We start from the raw sequence: 23,855 nt of genomic DNA, 5'->3' as shown, positions 1-23,855 counted from the left end.
GTATCACTGGGGACAGATGGAAAAGACAGGTGTATTAGTGGGACTGCAGTAAGAGTACAGGTGTATCACTGGGGACAGGGGGAAGAAACAGGTGTATTAGTGGAACTGCAGTAAGAGTACAGGTATATCACTGGGGACAGAGGAAAGAGACTTGTATTCGTAGGACTGTAGTAATGGTACAGGTGTACTACTGGAAAGAGACGGAAGAGACAGGTGTATTAGTACGGCTGCAGCAAGAGTACAGGTATATGACTGGGGACAGAGGGAAAAGACAGGTGTATTACTAGAGCTGCATTAATGGTACAGATACATCTCTTTGGACAGAGGGAAGAGACAGGTGTATTAGTAGGGTTGCAGTAAGAGCACAGGTGTATCAAAGGCCACAGAGGGAAAAGACAGATGTATTAGTAGGGATGCAGTAAAAGTACAGGTGTATTATCAGAGGCAGAGGGAAAAGACAGGTGTATTAGTAGGACTGCAGTAAGAGTACAGGTATATCACCGGGGACAGGGGGAAGAGACAGGTGTATTGGTAGGGTTGTAGTCATGGTACAGGTGTATCACTGGTGACAGAGGGAAGAGACAGGTGTATTAGTAGGGCTGCAATAAGAGTACAGGTGTATCACTGGGAATAGAGGGAAGAGACTGGTGTATTTGTACGGCTGCAGTAAGAGTACAGATATATCACTGGGGACAGAGGGAAGAGACAGGTTTAATAGTAGGACTGCAGTAAGAGTACAGGTATATCGCTGAGGACAGAAGGAAGAGACAGGTGTATTAGTAGGGCTGCAGTAACAGTACAGGTGTATCACTGGGGACAGAGGGAAGAGACAGGTGTATTAGTAGGGCTGCAGCAACAGTACAGGTGTATCACTGGGGAAAGAGGGAAGAGACAGGTGTATTAGTAGGGGTGCACTAAAAGTACAGGTGTATTATCAGAGGCAGAGGGAAGAGACAGGTGTATTAGTAGGGCTGCAGTAAGAGTACAGGTGTATCACTGGGGACAGAGGGAAGAGTCAGGTGTATTAGTAAGGCTGAAGTAAGAGTACAGGTATATCACTGGGGACAGAGGGAAGAGACAGGTGTATTAGTGGGACTGCAGTAAGAGTACAGGTCTATCACTGGGGACAGAGGGAAGAGACAGTTGTATTAGCGGGACTGCAGTAAGAGTACAGGTATATCACTGGGGACAGAGGGAAAAGGCAGGAGTATTAGTACGGGTACAGTAAGAGTACAGGTATATCACTGGGGTCAGAGGGAAAAGACAGGTGTATTACTAGAGCTGCATTAATGGTACAGGTACATCACTGTGGACAGAGGGAAGAGACAGGTGTATTAGTAGGGTTGCAGTAAGAGCACAGGTGTATCAAAGGCCACAGAGGGAAAAGACAGATGTATTAGTAGGGGTGCAGTAAAAGTACAGGTGTATTATCAGAGGCAGAGGGAAGAGACAGGTGTATTAGTAGGGCTGCAGTAAGAGTACAGGTGTATCACTGGGGACAGAGGGAAGAGTCAGGTGTATTAGTAAGGCTGAAATAAGAGTACAGGTATATCACCGGAGACAGAGGGAAGAGACAGGTGTATTAGTAGGGCTGTAGTCATGATACAGGTATATCACTGAGGACAGAAGGAAGAGACAGGTGTATTAGTAGGGCTGCAGTTAAAGTACAGGTATATCACTGGGGACAGAAGGAAGATACAGGTATTAGTAAGGCTACAGTAATGGTACGGGTGTATCACTGGGGACAGAGGGAACAGACAGGTGTATTAGTAGAGCGGCATTACGAGTATATGTATGTCACTGTGGATAAAGGGATGAGACAGGTGTATTAGTAGGGCTGCAGTAACTGTAGAGGTGTATCACTGGGGACAGGGGGAAGAGACAGGTGTATAAGTAGGGTTGTAGTAAGAGTACAGGTGTATCACTGGGGACAGAGGGAAGAGACAGGTGTATTAGTAGGGCTGCAGTAATAGTACATGTGTATCACTGGAGACAGAGGGAAGAGACAGGTATATTAGTAGGGCTATAGTAATGGTACAGGTGCACTACTGGGAAAAGACGGAAGAGACAGGTGTATTAGTAGAGCTGTAGTTAAAGTACAGGTATATCACTAGTGACAGAGGGAAGAGACAGGTGTATTAGTGCCTTATTCTAGTTCACTCTTTCTGACAAAATCCTTCTTAGATGGACAAAACCATGTGCACTGCAGGTGGGCCAGATGTTACTTGTGCAGAGAAAATTAGATTTGGGTGGGGTTTTACTTCAAAGTGAGATCTATATTGCAGTGTAAAAATAAAGCAGCCAGTATTTACCCTGCACAGAAACAAAATAACTCACCCAAATCTAATTCTCTCTGTCCCCTGCAGTGCACATGGTTTTGTCCATCTAAGAAGGATTTTGTCAGAAAGATTGAACTAGAATAAGGCTCTTAGTATGGCTGCAGTAATAGTACAGGTATATGACTGGGCTCAGAGGGAAGAGACAGGTGAATTAGTAGGGTTGCAGTAAGAGCACAGGTGTATCAAAGGCCACAGAGGGAAAAGACAGATATATTAGTAGGGATGCAGTAAAAGTACAGGTGTATTATCAGAGGCAGAGGGAAGAGACAGGTGTATTAGTAGGGCTGCAGTAGGAGTACAGGTATATCACCGGGGACAGAGGGAAGAGACAGGTGTATTAGTAGGGCTGTAGTCATGGTACAGGTATATCAATGGGGACAGAGGGAAGAGACAGGTGTATTAGTACAGCTGCAGTAAGAGTACTGGTGTATCACTGGGGACAGATGGAAGAGACAGGTTTAATAGTAAGGCTGCAGTAAGAGTACAGGTATATCACTGAGGACAAAAGGAAGAGACAGGTGTATTAGTAGGGCTGCAGTAAAAGTACAGGTGTATCACTAAGGACAGGGGGAAGAGACAGGTGCATTAGTAAGGCTACAGTAAGAGTACAGGTGTATCACTGGGGAGAGAGGGAAGAGACAGGTGTATTAGTAGGGCTGCAGTAAGATTACAGGTATATCACTGGGGACAGAGGAAATGTACATGTGTATCACTGGGGACAGAGGGAAGAGACGTGTATTAGTAGGGCTGCAGTAAGAGTACAGGTGTATCACCGGGGACAGAGGGAAGAGACAGCTGTATTAGTAGGGATGCAGACAGAGGGAAGAGACATCTGTATTAGTAGGGATGCAGTGAGAGTACAGGTATGTCACCGGGGACAGAGGGAAGTGACACATGTATTAGTTTTGATGCAGTGAGAGTACAAGTACTGTAGGTCACTGGGGACAGATGGAAGATACAATTGTCTTAATAGGGCTGCAGTAAGTGTACAGGCGTATCACTGGGGACAGATGGAAGAGACAGGTGTATTAGACAGAAGAAGACTAAGATGGTAATCAGATAAGCAAGGGCACAAGCTGATGAGAAAATGGTCCAGTCGGTGGGTAATGGAAGCAAAACTTCTTTGTAGGTATAGAAGTAAAAGGAGTAAAACCAAAAGGAATAATACAATTAAAGACAGAGAGTGGAACTCTTGTTGAAGGAGACAATATAATAGCAGCTCAGTATGGACTACTAAAAGAGAAGGGAAGGGGCCACAGTTAAGGTGCTGGAATATTCCGAAAAAATAAAGAAGTACAATTATAGAGGAGAAGGTTCTAACAGAACTCTCAAAATTAAATTTGGATAAACTAATGGGGCCAAATTGGAAATATCCAAGACTATTAGAAGAGCTTAAAGGGGTGCTATTAGCACCATTAACAGAATAATTCAACCACTCACTAGCTACAGGAGAAGTTCAAGAAGACTGAAAAAGCACAAATGTAGTACCACTGCACAAAAGTGATAGCAAGGAAGATGCAAGCAACTACCGATCAGTGGGCCTCACATCAGTAGTAGGGAAATTGATGGAAACACTCTTTAAAGAAAAGGTTGTAGATGAACTCAAATCCAGCAATTTACATGATCCCGGACAGCATGGATTCAGGGAAGATCATGTCAAACACACCTTATTGACTTTTTTGACTGGATGATCAAAGAAATAGATAAAGGAGAGGCCATAGATATAGCTTTTGACAATGTCCCACATCGCAGACTACTTAATAAATTCAAAAGCATGGGGTTGGATACTAAGGCGTACATTTACTGAGATGGGAGTTCTACTGAAAATGGGATGTTTTTCCTAGCAACCAATCCAAGTGAGGGACGCAGGACAATGATCCGAGTGAGTGATGCAGAACAATAATCAGAATGAATAATGCAGAACAATGATATGAATGAGGGACGCAGAACAATGATCCGAATGAGGGACAAAAAACAATGATCCAAGTGGGGGACGCAGAACAATGATCGGAATGAGGGATGCAGAATAATGATCCAAATGAGGGATGCAGATCAATGATCCAAATGAGGGACACAAAACAGTGTTCCAAGTGAGGGACACAGAACAATGATCCAAGTGAGGGACACAGAGCAATGATCCGAATGAGGGATACAGAACAATGATCCAAGTGAGGGACACAGAACAATGATTTGAGTGAGGGACGCAGAACAATGACCTGAGTGAGGGACGCAGAACAATGACCTGAGTGAGGGATGCAGAGCAATGATCCGAGTGAGTGATGCAGAACAATGATCGGAATGAGGGATGCAGAACAATGATCCAAATGTGGGACGCAGAACAATAATCCAAATGAGGGACGCAGAATGATGATCCAAGTGGGGGACACAAAACAATGATCCAAGTGAGGGACACAGAACAATGATCAGAGTGCGGGACACAGAACAATGATCCGAGTGAGGCACACAGAACAATGATCCGAGTGGGGGACGCAGAACACTGATCCGAATGAGGGACGCAGAACAATGATCTGAATGAGGGACGCAGAACGATGATCCAAGTAGGGGACACAAAACAATGATCCAAGTGAGGGATGCAGAACAATGATCCAAGCGAGGGACGCAGAACAATGATCCGGATGAGGGATGCAGAACAATGATCCGAGTGAGGGACACAGAACAATGATCCGAGTGAGGGATGCAGAACAATGATCAGAATGAGGGACGCAGAACAATGATCCGAGTGAGGAACACAGAACAATGATCCGAGTGAGGACACAGAACAATGATCCGAATGAGGGACACAGAACAATGATCCGAGTGGGGGACGCAGAACACTGATCTGAATGAGGGACGCAGAACAATGATCTGAATGAGGGACGCAGAACGATGATCCAAGTAGGGGACACAAAACAATTATCCAAATGAGGGATGCAGAACAATGATCCAAGCGAGGGACGCAGAACAATGATCGAATGAGTAATGCAGAACAATGATCGAATGAGTAATGCAGAACAATGATCCGAGTGAGAACGCAGAACAATGATCCGAGTGAGGGACGCAGAACAATGATCCGAGTGAGGGATGCAGAACAATGATCAGAATGAGGGACGCAGAACAATGATCCGAGTGAGGGACACAGAACAATGATCCGATTGAGGGTCGCAGAACAATGATACTCAAGGACCCGAAAAAGCATTTCAGGACCATGGGTCAATCCGTGGCAAGGCAGGCAGGCCCTGATTTGCACAGATGACTGATGTTGAAGCTCTGAGCATATTCACTTATGCGCATGTGCAGGGCTTCTGTGCCTCCGTGGTGCTCGAGGGGGGAAGTGGGGGGGTAGAGGTGAGCAGGGGGCATTCCCATGCAGTGAGGAGGGTGGTAAACATGGAGGATAACAAGAAAGAACCCACAATCAGCCAGAATAACAGTGTAAACTATCTCCAGATCTTGTGCCCTGAGGACAGATAAGGCTGGAAATATTTGGCACCATTAAGAAACATGGGGATTGATTCAGTGAGGCTCGTCAAGCTGCTTAGCAAGCCCAAAGATGCCGCCTGGCCGATCGCGCCCTCCCCCCAGCCTACATTGCTGAATCCCCTGGGTACCTTGCAAGGGGATGTATTTGAACACATCCCCTTGCATGAGGCCGAAAGGGGAGAGAAATTATTCAATGTTCTCCGACCATCGAATGATTTCTCTCTCCTTCGGAAATACAGGTCACTCATGTAAACAACCTGACTTCATTTTATTCATTGTCCACCGAAGAGGGGGGCGGGCACTGATGTCAGCCGCCCACCCCCAGCAGGTATCGTCTCGCCCGCATTCCCAGCGGAACGGCCAGTGTTTTCATGGTGACACCCATAAAACTCTGTGGCATTCCCCAGCTCCGGCCCTACGTGCATGGGCAGAGACACACAATTGGTCCCCAGAGCGATTACACTGGGACCGGCTGATCCTGAATCAGCCCCAATTGTGTTGAATTGTAGGTTTGGAAAGACACAGCCCTCAATATGTCTCATCCCAACTGTGAAACGCGTGGCAAAGCAAATATTACCGTTTAGTGCTAAGGTCAGCAGTCTATAAGAAATCCATTCATTTACATTACTATAGAAAATATAACAGGGGAAACTCACGGTAGCTGGGTATCTATGCCAGGGTAATCAATAATTATTGCTGCCAATACACTAAGTGGCCCATTTATCAGTGAGTGTCGAAACGCGTTGCATATGAAAAATGGTGCTCCAGCCAATCAGCTCCTAACTGCCATTGTGAACACTGGGCAGTTAGGAGCTTAGCACATGACAGTTGAGAGATGATTTATTATAGGCAATGCATTTTTTTCATTCACAATGATTTTATCACTCGGTGATAAATGAACCTCTTAATGAGTCAGTGACAAGATTATGGCACAAAAATAAGATCATCATGTGTTATGACTTGGAGGGAGGAAAAGGTGAGTGCAACTTTGAGAAAGGACCAGAATCCCCACTAGGCAGCACAGTCAACTGGTGGTTCCCAGAACATATGTCACGCCCACCTGATTTCCCCTCTGCTCCTCTCCCGCCGAATGCTCTCTTCCGTCCTAGCCACTTCTGATCCTCCCCTGTTGAGTTTGAAAAAACTCAGGAGCCCGAGGTGTGCTCCCCACCACCAGTGCTGTGCCTAAACACGTGCAAAGGAGGCCGTGCGATCGAATGGGTCCGTCTCCTAGGAGACAGGGCCCCGTTTTTCCCCTAACCCCTCTCAACCATAAGGCCGAAGAGGGGAAAATAGGGAACGGTGGGTCCTCTTCGCCGAAGCTTAGAGAGACCCTCATTCCTCAACCCCCGAAAGGGTTAGGACGGTGGGTCCTCCGCACCCCATGGTTTGGAGAGACCCGCAGTGGACTTCCCTCCGCCTTGCGGCTCGGGGTCGTCCTCGGGGGGACCGAAGCTCTCCCCAAAAGGCGAGAGCTTCGGCACATTGGGAAAATGGAAGGCCCGAAAGGGTCGACCACACTACCCAAAAAAACGTGACAAACTACAAAAAAACAAGGAACGTGAAAAGTGACAAACGTGAGAGGGGGAAGAGAAATAAATAATAAAGGACCCTAGCCAGAAGGCCAGGGTGGGGGTGTGAAAAATTGTCCTACCCCATCCAAAAGGACGAGGTAAGGACGTGAAGCGCATACCTAGAGGGAAAGTGCGCAGTGCTAGTGCTTACTAGTGCATGGTGATTTTGGGATCACCCGTGCATGTTCGGCACCCCCGAGTTTCCACGGGGGCACAGTGCAGCCTCGGACTCCAAGCAGCCAGCCAGTCAGCGTCCGACCAAGTGTTTCTCCGCTCAGCCAGTGGGCCCTTTCCGACCCCCGGCATGGGAATGGATACTCCACCGGGCTCTTTCGGTGAGTCTCCCTCGCAGAGGCCCAAATAGACCAACTGAGGAAGAAGAAACCACCTAATCTGATCCTCCCCTGTTGCCATCATTGAATGGGTCAGTGTTTGTATAAACTCTTTTCCAGTGCACATAATCCTATCACTCAGTGTCTCAGTCCCCCCCTGAAGATATGGGTATCACTGCCTCTGAATGTATGATTGTCCCCTTCCGTTCTCTTCTGTTTCCCCTAATTTCTCTCGATGTTCCCCCTCCATCCTCTCCCACCCTCGCATTTGCATCGCTGCTTGGCTAATAACTGTGGTCTATTTATTGGATAATTATATTCAAATATATATATATTTTTTTTTACATTTTTATTCTTTAATATATCTTCTACAGAAACTGATACTGAAATCCCTTGTCCGGGCTCCCAGTCTGGTGATACAGGTCACACGTGTACAGAAGGGAGAAGAACTGGTGATCAAAGCTAATAATCTCTTATTACTGCACCCAGCCTGTGACCCTTGGTGGACCCTTACTGTGCTTGTCCTATCTACCGTGCCCCAAATTTAGGAGGAAATAAACACATCCCAAAGTTACCGTTTAGGTGGAGGGGGCGACCTTGGATATATTTTCAAATAAGCGTAGAGATGTATGTTTGGTGTAGTTTGTAAACTTATAGCTTTATTTGGAAGCTTAATTATTTTATTTGTTAGGCAACTGATGTAGGGACTGACAAGACAGGGCAGCAGCAAAATAATAATTTGCAAGGAAGATAAATCTAGTCACTGCATTAAAAAATAGCAGAAGTTAAAGCCTATTTCAGGAAAGACCAGTAAGGGGGCTATTGCAATAATCAGTGTGGGAAATAATGAGTGCATTATTTTTTTCTGTGTCTTTGAATGATTGTGCTGGAGGTGATGAGAGAACATCTAAGAAAAAATGACATTCAGAACATGGGCCAACATGCATGGTCAGAGATATGGAGAGTATATGTAGAGTTGAATATCATTCAAATACAAGCGACAGACCGAGAAACCTAATGAGGTGGTAAAGGTAGATAAAAGTAGGGTTTTTTTTGCTTTTAAATCTAATTGCCGCTGTAAGTCCTATATCATTGGGATTGTGCCACCAACAATTCTATTACATTTGGTCCATAGAGGAGAGAGCAGAAACACAGTAAGTAAAGACAGGAGTGTCACTGGGGTCAGTGACATCCGATGCACTCCAGCCCCCTCACAGGCATGATGGCAGCAAATAAGTGGCATGGCCTCGTTGGAAGTGGCATGGTCTTGCGGGCTGACTGCATGTTAATCACTATAGAGGCATGCCCAGTATTCCTGAAGAAGCTGGGCTCCCCCAGAGACTCCTCTGGCTGCAATGTGACTGGAGCCAAGTACTGTATGTACTGTTACAGTGCAGCATCCAGCTCATGTCACTGAGGAGGAGCCTGTACACAGATGTCACTCCAAGGAGGGTACAAACCTGGGGCTGCCCACACAACAATGGTGAAGGCATATATAGAGAGAGGAAAGGGCAGGAGCACAGTAAGTAGGGTATTGATATAGACAGTATGAGACTGGGAGGGTAAGAGCACCCTGGGGGTCTGCCTTGTGACATCATGACATGGGGGTGGGTCTGGTGTATGACATCATGATTCGGTGGATGTGTCATGATGTCAGAACCCACCAACTCAGCTCCACTTCTCCCTCCCAGCCTACAGCCACTGGCTCAGTCAATAGCTGATGGCTGCCGGTGGCAAGCATCTTTGGATGCAGATGCTGCCTGAATATATGCAGATACTTCGGTGAGTAAATAAATACCTCCTGCTTGCTTGAGTCACATGAGCTGCTGCTGTGTCTGGCAAAAACATAGCATTGGTTCATCTGTATGACCATCGGCCATCTGAGTAAACCAAGAGAGATCTGTGGATGGATCAATCTATCTGCATTTTCAAACTCCATGTGTGCGTATGCGTGGTGATGTGCATTTGCAGTCTAGCACGCAAGCACAGGTTGCAAATATTTACCAAACCATCTGCATTTGGACTTGTGCCAGCTCTGAATCAGGCCCAAAATGTTTAGGCTTTTTTGAAATGCTAAAGTATCTAGTGTATCTGCTGCAGACTGCAGATCCCTTTCCAGCCTTCCTAACTCTGGCCTCACATATCGATCTCATCATCTTACATACTTGATGGCCAAAATGTTAAAGACCTCATTATATCCAGTAATCAGTACTATTTGATTACTTTGTGTAAGAATCTATTTAGATGGATCTCTGTATAAGGACATCTACACAATTTTAGCATACAGATAATTTTTTCTGTGAAATTGGCGTCACGGACAGGAACTGGACAGCAACAATGTGATAGCACAAAACTGTTTCACTTATAGCTAACGAACTGCTTACTTTGAGTTATTCATACTTGATAGGGGAGCATGTCTCTGGCAGATCTCTCGCACCAAGTATGAGGTAAGTACTAATGATGACAATTGTGGCTGCATGAATCTGCACATTAACCCTATGGAAATTTACACTTGCATAAGGAATTAAATCAGGATTCCGTGGGTGGCCACAAGTCAAACTAAGAATCAGCCCTATTGTCAAATAAACTGTGGATGATGGATGCATAAATAAATAAAAAAAATAGAAGATGTAATGGTGAAAGTGGTATTACTGGTGGTGACAGCTGCTCCCGCAGGTGGTGGTGCACATGACTCAGAATACAGGTGGATAATCACACTAGACTTTTGTTCACAGTACTGAATTTCAGATGTTAAACTTCAGTTCTGCAAAGATATAATAATACAGTTACAAAATGCAGGTAAAATGTGAAAGGCAATTACCTGTAAGCTTTTCTGCTGTGTATGTGCTCCAGGACTCAATGATCAGTGAAAAAATGCCCTGCAACAAAACGGGAAGCTTGGTCACATGTGAATAATTACATAATTTACATTAGCAATCATTTCAACTGTGACAACTGTGAAAACTTTTATCTCTGTGTGTAATATATGAATGGCTAATTTTAAACACATGTAAATAAATGTATAATAATTTAGCATTAAATATTGGACGAGAGATTGGAACAGTAATCACACAGGGAGATTGTTGTAGCGGTGTATCAGTATGAAACAGAGGACAGAGACCGACAGTGATCAGACAGAGGACGGAGACTGAGCAGTGATCAGACTGAGAATTGAGAGACTGGGAGTAGGGGTCAGACTGAGAAGACAGAGACAGGGAGTAGTGATCAGACTGAGAGGATAGAGAATGGGAGTAGTGATTAGACTGAGGGGACAGAGACTGGGAGCAGTGATCAGACTGAGGGACATAGACTGGAAGTAGTGATCAGACTGAGAGGACAGAGACAGAATAGTGATCAGACTAAGGGAAAGATACTGGGAGCAGTGATCAGACTGAGGGACATAGACTGGGAGTAGTGATCAGACTGAGAGGACAGAGACAGAATAGTGATCAGACTGAGGGGACAGAGACTGGGAGTAGTGATCAGACTGAGAGGACAGACACAGGGAGTAGTGATCAGACTGAGAGGACAGAGACAGGGAGCAGTGATCAGACTGAGAGGACAGAGACTGGGAGTAGTGATCAGACTGAGGGGACAGAGACAGGGAGTAGTGATCAGACTGAGAGGACTGAGACTGGGAGTAATGATCAGACTGAGGGAACATAGACTGGAAGCAGTGATCAGACTGAGAGGACAGAGACTGTGAGCAGTGATCAGACTGAGGGGACAGAGACAGGGAGCAGTGATCAGACTGAGAGGACTGAGACTGGGAGCAGACTGAGAGGACAGAGACAGAGAGTAGTGATCAGACTGAGAGGACAGAGACAGGGAGCAATGATCAGACTGAGAGGACAGAGACTGGGAGTAGTGATCAGACTGAGGGGACAGAGACAGGGAGCAGTGATCAGACTGAGAGGACAGAGACTGGGAGCAGTGATCAGACTGAGGGGACAGAGACAGGGAGCAGTGATCAGACTGAAAGGACTGAGACTGGGAGAAGACTGAGAGGACAGAGACAGAGTAGTGATCAGACTGAGAGGACAGAGACAGGGAGCAATGATCAGACTGAGAGGACAGAGACTGGGAGTAGTGATCAGACTGAGGGGACAGAGACAGGGAGCAGTGATCAGACTGAGAGGACAGAGACTGGGAGTAGTGATCAGACTGAGGGGACAGAGACTGGGAGCAGTGATCAGACTGAGGGGACAGAGACAGGGAGCAGTGATCAGACTGAGAGGACTGAGACTGGGAGCAGACTGATAGGACAGAGACAGGGAGTAGTGATCAGACTGAGAGGACAGAGACAGGGAGTAGTGATCAGACTGAGGGGACAGAGACAGGGAGCAATGATCAGACTGAGAGGACAGAGACTGGGAGTAGTGATCAGACTGAGGGGACAGAGACAGGGAGCAGTGATCAGACTGAGAGGACAGAGACTGGGAGTAGTGATCAGACTGAGGGGACAGAGACAGGGAGCAGTGATCAGACTGAGAGGACTGAGACTGGGAGTAATGATCAGACTGAGGGAACATAGACTTGAAGCAGTGATCAGACTGAGAGGACAGAGACAGGGAGCAGTGATCAGACTGAGGGGACAGAGACTGGGAGTAGTGATCAGACTGAGGGGACAGAGACAGGGAGCAGTGATCAGACTGAGAGGACAGACACAGGGAGCAGTGATCAGACTGAGAGGACAGAGACTGGGAGTAGTGATCCGACTGAGGGGACAGAGACAGGGAGCAGTGATCAGACTGAGAGGACTGAGACTGGGAGTAATGATCAGACTGAGGGAACATAGACTTGAAGCAGTGATCAGACTGAGAGGACAGAGACAGGGAGCAGTGATCAGACTGAGAGGACTGAGACTGGGAGTAATGATCAGACTGAGGGAACATAGACTGGAAGCAGTGATCAGACTAAGAGGACAGAGACAGGGAGCAGTCATCAGACTGAGGGGACAGAGACTGGGAGTAGCGATCAGACTGAGGGGACAGAGACAGGGAGCAGTGATCAGACTGAGAGGACAGAGACAGGGAGCAGTGATCAGACTGAGGGGACAGAGACAGGGAGCAGTGATCAGACAGAGAGGACTGAGACTAGGAGTAATGATCAGACCATACCTCCCAACTGCTGTGATGATGAACAAAAAGGGGGTGGGGCGTATGCAAATGAGGGCGTGGCTTATGCTAATTAACCACAACCTCATTTTCATACGAGAATAGACACTGTGCGCGTGCGCACAGCGTCTATTCTATTAGATTGGGGGGTCTCTCAACTGCCACCCCCCGCAGCGGGACAATGCCTGCCGCAGGTGGTACAGCGGGACAGGACCCGAAAATTGGGACTGTCCCGCTGTAATCGTGACAGTTGGGAGGTATGGAATCAGACTGAGGGAACATAGACTTGAAGCAGTGATCAGACTGAAAGGACAGAGACAGGGAGCAGTGATCAGACTGAGGGGACAGAGACTGGGAGTAGTGATCAGACTGAGGGGACAGAGACAGGGAGCAGTGATCAGACTGAGAGGACTGAGACTGGGAGTAATGATCAGACTGAGGGAACATAGACTGGAAGCAGTGATCAGACTAAGAGGACAGAGACAGGGAGCAGTCATCAGACTAAGGGGACAGAGACTGGGAGCAGTGATCAGACTGAGAGGACTGAGACTGGGAGCAGTGATCAGAATGATTTATTTAGCACCTCCTAGAATATAATAAATAGTATCTGATTGGTTGCTTGCTATGGGCAACACTGCCAATGTATTTTGGAAGAATGTTTCCAATACAGACAAGTTTTCTATGTGTGAAGAGGAGATGACATTATCAGTCAGTGGTGCAGGAATAATTCCATTACATATCACAATGGTTACAGACACCTCTGTTGCTAACTTTAATCTATGACTATTTTGTTTCACACATTAGTAGATGCTTTGGTGCCAGACTCTGAGTCATGCGCAGATGCGCCTGTTGCAGATTTTTCAGTCCTTTGCGGTGGTGCAAATCTGATGGGATCTGTCTATTCTGTAGAAGGCATCCAGGGCCGGCGCCACCACTAGGCAAATCTAGGCATTTGCCTAGGGCGCCGGCCACTGGAGGGCGGCATTTTGCCCCCCGTGCCGCGGGGGTACCTGTCCTGTGGCGCTGTGTATTTAAAGCTGGGGAGGCAGCAAGGGGTCTCTGCACTGCAGTCAATAAGAAATAACGAGTGCTATCCGCCGGGCTATGCAGAAGCGCTTCTGTTGTGAAAACACTGTCCGCACGCTGATTGGCTGAGATTCAGCCAATCAGCGTGCGCCGTGCGGCCAGTGTTTTCACAACAGAAGCGCTTCCGCATAGCCCGGCGGATAGCGCTCGTTGACTGCAGGGACCCCTCTCTGCCACCGCCGCCAGCTTTAAATACACAGCGCCGCAGGACAGGTACCCCCCCCCTCCCCTGGCACCGGGGCGCCCCCACCCCGACTCGCCTGGGGCGCTCCGGTGCCTTGCACCGGCCCTGAAGGCATCACTAAAACACTGGGGTGGTCTTTATAACAGGGCAATTTTTCAGGACATTGATACCTGCTTAGAAAAAGTTGCACCTAGAGTTATTATTATTAATAATATAAATAATAATAATAATAATAATAATAATGATAATTTTATAAATATAATGTGCTTTTTCCAATAGGGCTCAAGGCACTTAGCAGATAGAATAAATGTAATACAGTACAGGAACATTGAAGTACATAAAAGTTTCATAGAGTCGGAGCCGGATGGCTTGAGCATTGGTCATCGATGGATAACAACTATGGACATGGAGCTTAGACCACCCTCAACCCTGATTGGTCCACAGTAAGGATGGCCATCAGTTGCATACATATTAATACATACTAATCTTAAAATTTTAAAAACAATGTGGAGATGGACCACGGCACTTATGCTGCATCATCCGCGTCTCCTCGTGCTTTTGCCCGACCAGCAATCCACTGGTAGCTACCCACACTGCCCTCAGACATCAGCGTCCATCTGCCCCGTGCTGACACGGGTGGAGGAAGCAGCGGCATTAATCCAACAGGCGTTAGTGGGAACCCCAGAGACATTACACAGCCAGGGGCCAGACACAGAGGGACTCGATTCCTGACCGAACTCTACTCCTCCGCTACTCCTTAATATAAGGACACACATTGCGCTCACTTCCACTCCATTTGTAAGTACTGTGGATATTTTTAATTGAGAGGAGGGGGTACTCATAAATGAGAGCAAAAAGTTTGGAAACCACTGGTCTAAACGATTAAACGGTCGAATGGCGCATGTATTACACAGTGTCACAGGATGAATTATGAGTGGTCAATGGGGGAGGTGTGGCCAGGGGGAGGTGTGGCCAGCCCTTGATGCTTGTAAATTATCTAAAAAATACAGTATCTGTGCCAATCTCACCACCCTGTCTTTGGAAGCCCCTCTCTCCTTCCTCTATCTGTGCCAGTGTCTCTCCCTCTGACCCTCCATGTGTACCTTCGTCCACCCCCCCCCCCCCTTATGTTTTTGTATGTCTTTAGGCCTGGCTTTGTGTGTCTGTCTCACCTTTTGTATGTGCACCTCTATCTCTCCATCTATCTTTGCCCCTCTTTCTTCTGTGTTTCTTACTCACACTTTTCCTCTTGTTCTTCACCTTCTCCTGCCACCCCCTCTTCTCCTCTTTGGTATGCAGTTGATAGGTCAAAAGTATAAAGGTCGGCAGTCAATAGGTTGACCACTATTGGTCAACAGGTCAGAGTTTGACACATAAAAAAGGTCGACATGCATTAGTTTGACATGTTCAAAAGATCGGCGTGGAAAGGTAGACAAGGTCAACATGAGTCTTCTTCATGATTTTGTTTCAAAAAACGACTTGTTCATAGTTTACCATCCCAGTGGGTATAGAGGAAGAATATAATGGTGGGCTGAGCGCAACGGGGCACCGTGCCCGGAGCATGGGGAGCGCAGCCAACCATGCGAGGGGACGTGGTACACTAATACAGTGTCCATGGCGGTATTTTCAACATGTTGACCTCTTCAAATGTCAAATTTTTGCTTGTGTGAACTTTTTGACTATGTCGACCTTATTTAAGTCGACCTTTTGTGTGTGCTGAACCAATAGTGGTCAACCGTTTGACTTTTGACCTAATTACTGCTGACAAAATGATCCAGACCCCTCCTCTTCCCCCTCTATTGCTGAAGTCTATGGAACTTGGAGACTGCTGATCAGAAGTAATTAGGATGAACAGAGACACTGCCATATCCAACACCAGATAAAGGCTCCCATACACTAGCCGATTTTGGTGAGACCAAAATCAGCTAGTTTTGATGTCCCCTCAGATCCGATGCGCGGTCCCGTGCGCATCGGATCTGCGTCGGGTGGTCGGACCTGCTGCACGTCCAACCACCCGACTTGGGACCTAGTGGGGCGGCGCCTGCGTCCCCAGCCCCCCCTGCTCCCACCAGCAGCCCTGCTCTGTAGCCCCCCCCCGCTCCCCGGGTTTTTTACATGTGATAAATCGAGACGATTTATCACATGTAAAAAATGGCACATCAAGTGCCAATCTAATCATGCTCCCCCGGGGAGCAGCCGGGGAAGTCGGGGGCGACTTCGCCCTAGTGTATGGGGCCTTAACTCACCTGAAGGTAAACACAATCTTTCCAGGCTCTCCATCTGACGGGGAAGCGCAAGTATCTCACACGTCCCCATCAGCACAGCGGTGGGGAGCAGATTCCCTGCCCGTCTCCGCTTCAGGGAGATGGGCAGGGCGAGCGGGGGGGGGGGGGGCTACGGGGGAGCAGCATGGAGCTGGAGGTGTGCTGCTAGACATGCCCATGGCAGGTGCTATATACCCTCGCTGATAGATCGCCCTGCCAAGAAGCACACCCTAATGATGTGGCAGTATAGCAGTTTATGGTTTGATATTTAGCATTATGCGATGGGTACATATCCATAATGGCTAACTCATCAACTTATGGTACTATAAATATATGTGTATTTGCTTACTGCACAATTTCCACATTTCCGTATAGTCTTACATACTCTCAGTAACAGAAAAGGTTTTCCATTGCGCAAAGTAAAGACGAAACATAGATCCTGGCACAGATAATATCACCATCTGCCAGGACATATATGGGGTAGATGTATGAAGCAGTGATATGGGAGGAGAAGTGATAAAGTGCCTGGTACTGTATCACCAGCCAGTCAGCTTCTGACTATCCCTTTTTAAACTCAGCCTGTAACTTATCAGTCAGGAGCTGATTGGTCGGTGATAAAGTACCAGACACTTTATCACTACTCCTCACTTATCACTGTTTCGTACATCATGATCTACCCCTCAGGGATAGATTTTTTGGTACTCTTTACCTAGAACGGCGCCCATCGCGGTGATCGCGACATCGCGGGCAGCACATAAACGGCCGCGACGCGATGCCCGCGATCACCGCGATTTTCCCATAGGGAACAATGTTAAAAAGTCAGATTGATCGCGATTTTGCATTCAATGCCTCAATGCCCGCGATTTTACCATAGGAATCAATGTTAAATGGGCTACAGAGCCCAAATAGGCTCAATTAACCCTTAAATGTCACCCCAATTTTTTTACGCCACCCCACGATCCACGCCAACCCGAAGCGTGGCGAGCGCAGCGAGCCCGCGAGGGGCGGCGGTACGCGTCCTCCGACCTTTTCATGCCCTACTATCCACGTCGGCGTGGAGTTGAGAATAGAATAGTGTGGCGAGCCACCGAGCCCGAAGCGTGGCGAGCGCAGCGAGCCCCGCGAGGGGACGCGGATACCTTCACAGTTATACGCGTCCCCTCGCGGACTTCACAGGTGTCCGTGGCGACGCGGACACCTGTGAAGCCCGCGAAGGGACGCGTTTACCTGTGAAGGTATCCGCGTCCCCTCGCGGGGCTCGCTGCGCTCGCCACGCTTCGGGCTCGGTGGCTCGCTGCGCTCGCCACACTATTCTATTCTCAACTCCACGCCGACGTGGATAGTAGGGCATAAAAAGGTCGGAGGACGCGTACCGCCGCCCCTCGCGGGCTCGCTGCGCTCGCCACGCTTCGGGTTGGCGTGGATCGTGGGGTGGCGTACAAAAATTGGGGGGACATTTAAGGGTTAATTGGGGCTATTTGGGCTCTGTAGCCCATTTAACATTGATTCCTATGGGAAAATCGCGGGCATTGAGGCATTTTACAGTAAAATCGCGGTCAATCAGGCTTTTTAACATTGTTCCCTATGGGAAAATCGCGGTAATCGCGGGTACCCGATTTTGATGTACCCGCGATTTACCCGCGATGCCCGCGATTACCGCGATTTTTTTCCCCCGACGCCCGCGATTCTGATCGCGGGCGCCGTTCTAGGTAAAGAGTACCGATTTTTTTTGCTTGCATAAGTGTTAATTAGGTACTTCACGGCGCCCGATATATCGGATGCGATATCGGTCGATATATCGATGCGATCCTATACGATTTTTTACCTGTTCAGAACCCCACTATCCACTACGCATGGAGTTTATTTTATATAGTGTGGCAAGCGCAGTGAGCCACCGAGCGCGAAGCGTGGGGAGCGTAGCGAGCCCTGCGAGGGGACGCGGATTACTGCACTCGCCACACTATATAAAATCAACTCCACGCGTAGTGGATAGTGGGGTTATGAAAATATATCGGATGCGATATCGGTCGATATATCGATGCGATCCTATACGATTTTTTACCTGTTCAGAACCCCACTATCCACTACGCATGGAGTTTATTTTATATAGTGTGGCAAGCGCAGTGAGCCACCGAGCGCGAAGCGTGGGGAGCGTAGCGAGCCCCGCAAGGGGACGCGGATTACTGCACTCGCCACACTATATAAAATCAACTCCACGCGTAGTGGATAGTGGGGTTATGAAAAGGTAAAAAATCGCATCCGATATCGCATCCGATATATTGGGCGCTGTGAAAATACCCAAGTACCGTTAATTATTATCTGATCTATTACGATCTGAGCGAAGATGCGTGAAGACTATGATATGTAAGTACAATTAGCCGACACTTCATTATGTTCTGTAACAGATGCAAAGACAAAGGGGCTGACTCTACTCAGATGTAAATGAGAGATTTAGATGTGAGAGGGGTGTGATCAAACTCAGGTCTAAATGGCAGTGCAAAAAGAAAGCTGCCCAGTAATTGTGACCTACAGATGGAGCGGGTCTCTTCTTTGCAGGGGATGGCGATTGCGACGCCAGCCGCCATCCCCCGCCACCCACCATCTGTATCTGCGAAAGGGTACGCGCGTGCACGACATGCGCGCGCGTCCCCTTCCGACGGCTTCCCCCGGGTCCCCGCCGGCTTGTCGGGGGTCACCCGGGGTCTCCACCGCCTCCCCGCACCCCCCCTAACCCTGTCCGTCTCCCTGAAGCGGAGACGGACAGGGTTCCCGTTGCCCACCGCCCAGAAACTGAGACGCACGCGCGTCTCAGTCAGATGGACGCCAGGCTGCTGGCGGATCGCCAGCGGTGACATTCTGGCGATTTGCCAGCAAGAGGGAGCCCGGCTCCATCTGTACATGCAAAAGCAGCCTGTATATACCATGCATGCAAACAAAATAAATTAATTTGCTCCCCTTGCAGATACAAAGTTTCTTGTATTTTTACTTTGCTGCAAATTCAGACTCAGCCCCAACTAGAGGAAACATTATGCTGGGAACTCACTTACCAATAGTCCGTCCAATTTTTCGAACCTGATGGCACAACTGGGCGGGCATTTAAAAGTGCCCCTCCAGTTGGTATGCCAGTCCCCAGCAGTGTCTCTAACGCAATGCCGACCATCTGGACACACAACCAGGCCTAATTTATTCCATGCCTCTTAGCTATTACCCGTCACAATGTACTTTGGTGGGTAAAGTTCTTATGGTGACTGCCAGATGGCTGTGCCAGTGTAACTTACTGATGGAACCATTACTTTATGTACATTGTGCTACAGCGCCAGCCGGGCAACCTATGTCCAAAGTCTTCTTCACACGCCACAAGCATTTGATTCTACATGGCAGTTGAATAACCTTAGTTACATGCACATGGGCAAAATGACTGGCAAGTCCCTGAGTGATCATACACGTGTGTACAGCAGTATTACATGGGGAGCTACATGTGTATCAGAGAAGGATGTATGATATAGAGCAGTGATTTTCAACCTTTTTACCTTGCGGCACACAATAAGATTTTAAAATTGCCAAGGCACACCATGAGATCCCCACAGGGCAAAACACATTGGCACCCACAGGAAAAAAACAAACCTATTGCCCCCCATATTAAAAAAAAAATCACACTGGTCCCTACAGCAGGTAACACAAATAAAATACATTAGCCCTTTAAATGAAAAGAAGAGACCAGTAAATAACACTTGAACTGGTGGTGGCTGTAAACTAGTTTGCACATCTCTAGATCTGGAGGCACACTTGAGAACAGCTCAAGGCACACTAGTCTGCCACGGCACAGTGGTTGAAAAACACTGATATAAAGAAACAACAACATCTCATTCAGAAAGGTTGTGACATGACCGATACACAACTAAATGACACAAGATAGACAAAGGTTCTGTGACATGAGGAACCACAACTAGATGGCACCTGATAGACAAAGGCTCTGTGACATGAGGGATCACAACTAGAGGGCACCTGATAGACTAAGGCTGTGTGACATGAGGAACCACAACTAGAGGGCGCCTTCTAGACAAATGCTCTGTGACATGAGGAACCACAACTAGAGGGCGCCTGAAAGACAGAGGCTTTGTGACATGAGGAACCACAACTAGAGGGTGCCTGATAGACAAATGCTCTGTGACATGAGGAACCACAACTAGAGGGTGCCTTATAGACAAAGGCTTTGTGACATGAGGAACCACAACTAGAGGGCGTCTGATAGACAGAGGCTTTGTGACATGAGGGACCACAACTAGAGGGTGCCTGATAGACAAATGCTCTGTGACATGAGGAACCACAACTAGAGGGTGCCTTATAGACAAAGGGTTTGTAACATGAGGAACCACAACTAGATGGCGCCTGCTAGAAAAATGCTCTGTGACATGAGGAACCACAACTAGAGGGTTCCTGATAGACTAAGGCTCTGTGACATGAGGAACCACAACTAGAGGGCTCCTGATAGACAAATGCTCTGTGACATGAGGAACCACAACTAGAGGGCTCCTGATAGACTAAGGCTCTGTGACATGAGGAACCACAACTAGAGGACACCTGATAGACTAAGGCTCTGTGACATGAGGACCACAAATAGAGGGCGCCTTATAGACAAAGGCTTTGTGACATGAGGAACCACAACTAGAGGGCGCCTACTAGACAAATGCTCTGTGAAATGAGAAACCACAACTAGATGGCACCTTATAGACAAAGGCTCTGTGACATGAGGGACCACAACTAGAGGGCGCCTGATAGACAAAGGCTCTGTGACATGAGGAACCACAACTAGAGGGCGCCCAATAGACAAAGACTTTGTGACATGAGGAACCACAACTAGACCGCACCTGATAGACAAATGCTCTGTGACATGAGGAACCAAAACTAGAGGGCGCCCAATAGACAAAGACTTTGTGACATGAGGAACCACAACTAGAGGGCTCTTGCGAGCCTTTATAGCGAGAGTAAAGCCCTATGTATTATTATTATTATTATTATTATTATATACTAAAATATTAAAGTCATTTTATAGCAACCATTAAACCCACAGGCTTGTTCCAGTAAAGACGGAATGTTGTTACGGGCAATCAATAAGATTCTATTATCTTGTAGAAGGTGCTTAATAATAATAAGTAGATTCTGGTTGGTTTCCCATAGCAACATCCCATCAGGAATAGAATTCCCATCTTAGTAAATAAAATACATATAATGCCATCTTATACCCCTTAGCCAACAATACTCTTACTTACCGGCCACTTGAAGTGGAAGGGGACACGCACAGGGTTGCTAGCTGCTATGGCCCCTGGTTCCACAGCCATCAGGTCACTCAGAGATGTCCCAAATGTGCATGGGGGATCTGGGGATACCACCGACTGTGCATGCTTCAGACACACCCTGAAGAAGAGGTGGCAGGAACGGGCCGCCACGCATACACTGCGGGGACTGCTGAATGAATGGACCTTCAGTTCAAATACTCCAGCTAGTTGGACCTGGGGACAGAGGGACAGGTATGTAACTCGTAGGCATACAGAGCAGAACTGACGGACAGCAACCACAGGGACAGTCATGTAACTCGTAGGCATACAGAGCAGGACTGATGGACAGCAACCACAGGGACAGACATTCAGTGACATAAGTCCAAGGTCAAGTGCAAAAACTACCAGGGCATCTGAGATATTGGCTGCTTACAAGTGATCTGAGACCATTAAAATGTTTGGATGAAAAAAACATTGAGATTTAAAAAAAAAATGGACCCCAGATAGGGTACTAGGGTACTACTGATTAATGTGGCACCTTTAAATAGAACTTAACAGCAAAAAGTAACACTCAGCAAAGTAGTAACTGCAAAATCTTCCAGACAGATGCTACAAAGGCTTATTAACACCGTATGGATCCCTGTATACACAGGAATGCTGTCATATTAGTGATTATCATCTATATGTGCGTGTACATGTGGTAGGGAATATAGATTGTAAGCTCCACTGGGGCAGGGACTGATGTGAATGTTCAAATATTCTCTGTAAAGCGCTGCGTAATATGTATGCGCTATATAAGAAACTATTAATAAATAAATATATATATATATATATGTCTAGTGTCTGTGAGTCTCTGAAACACTGCCATCTGCTGGCAGAGAGTGAAACTACATCTCTTTCTCACACATGCACAAACACAGAAGGTAGCAGACAAGTTTTCAAAGCTTTTGATTCGAGCAGACTTACTAGCCCTTACATATGTACAGAAGTGTGAAAGTGTACACATATATATATATATATATATATGCTGTAATATTATAAGCAGTTATTATTTATTATACTAGTGTACAGAAGTGTGTGTGTGTGTTTGTGTGTGTATACACACTTCAGTATTCTAAGCATTGATTATACTTACATTACAGATGTACAAAAGTTTGTGTATTATATGTATGTATATATCTATATACACACACACACACACAAACAAACACACACACACACACACATATATATATATGCTGCAATATTCTAAGTGATTTTACTTACATATGTACAGAAGTAAGTGTGTGTGTGTGTGTGTGTGTGTGTGTGTGTGTGTGTGTGTGTATATATAATTACACATTAATAATCCTATACCAAAGGGGTGTTCATAGAATACAGAGCACCCTGCACCCTAACATCGGGGGAGCAGACTGTTACTGCTGGGCTATCGCACAGAACATTGCATAGTGTAACATAGAACTGCTGGGATACAGGCACTGACTGGTACTCACCATTGGCAGGTACAGTATCCCCAATAGGACCAGGCACATAGAAGTCTTTGCTGTCATATTATTCCTTTTCTTTGGTAACTCAAGGATGAAGTGGACCTCCCAGGGGAAATGTTTTACTGGAGCCTGGCAGGTAGTAGTGTCCAGCAAGTTAAGCAGATAGATCTCAAATCACAGTGAAGTCCAGGACCAAGTGGAAGAACTGCAGAAAGAGTTGTAGCGGCTGAACTGGCAGCTGGTGTGTGTGTATATCAGGCACAGCTGGGATGCAGGGCTGGGGATGCTGCAGGCACAGCTGGGGATGCAGCCGGGTGTAGAGCTGGGTATATATCCGATAAGCAGATCTGATGAGTAGATTCCTTGTCTGCAGTAGATCAGTAGTGCTTGGTTGGCAGAGTTGCTCTTATAATATCTACCTTATAGAACTGATGGGTGTACTGTGGGTCTGTGAGCGACTCTTGGGTGGTCCTTTGTCTAGAGGTTGTCTGTCTTGGCTGTTACTAAGTTCTTCTAAGTCAAACCCAGGCTTTATACTGAGCCCCCTGTTGTCATTTAGCCCCTCCCCTGGCACACTCTGCTCCCCCTCCCTCCCCATTGCCCCCTGTCCTCCCCTTCCTCCTCAAATCACACTTTCTTTGATCAGTTCTCTTAAGCCCCCGCACAAAACAAATTAAATCCCTATCCCAAAAAACACCAGCAATGCCCTAAGTGGA

The 23,855-nt window shown here is 47.1% G+C and overlaps 1 protein-coding gene across 1 annotated transcript in view; it reads right to left on the bottom strand.

Annotated features, from left to right (window-relative positions):
* Positions 1-23,622, bottom strand: part of DLL3 (delta like canonical Notch ligand 3) — a 55,512-nt gene extending 31,890 nt beyond the window's left edge. Inside the window, exons 1-3 of the mRNA XM_083160619.1 lie at positions 23,146-23,622; positions 21,647-21,886; positions 10,547-10,604 (exon numbers count right to left, since the gene is read on the bottom strand). Coding sequence (XP_083016745.1) covers positions 10,547-10,604; positions 21,647-21,886; positions 23,146-23,202 — 355 coding nt within the window. The 5' untranslated portion in view covers positions 23,203-23,622. The remainder of the gene's footprint in view (positions 1-10,546; positions 10,605-21,646; positions 21,887-23,145) is intronic.
* Positions 23,623-23,855: the final 233 nt, after the last annotated feature.

The sequence above is a fragment of the Crinia signifera genome, chromosome 9 (assembly GCF_055691185.1).
Source record: "Crinia signifera chromosome 9, ASM5569118v1, whole genome shotgun sequence".
Lineage (NCBI taxonomy): Eukaryota > Metazoa > Chordata > Amphibia > Anura > Myobatrachidae > Crinia > Crinia signifera.
Note: the sequence above shows the minus strand (reverse complement) of the source record. Positions and strands in the feature narration are given on the sequence as shown.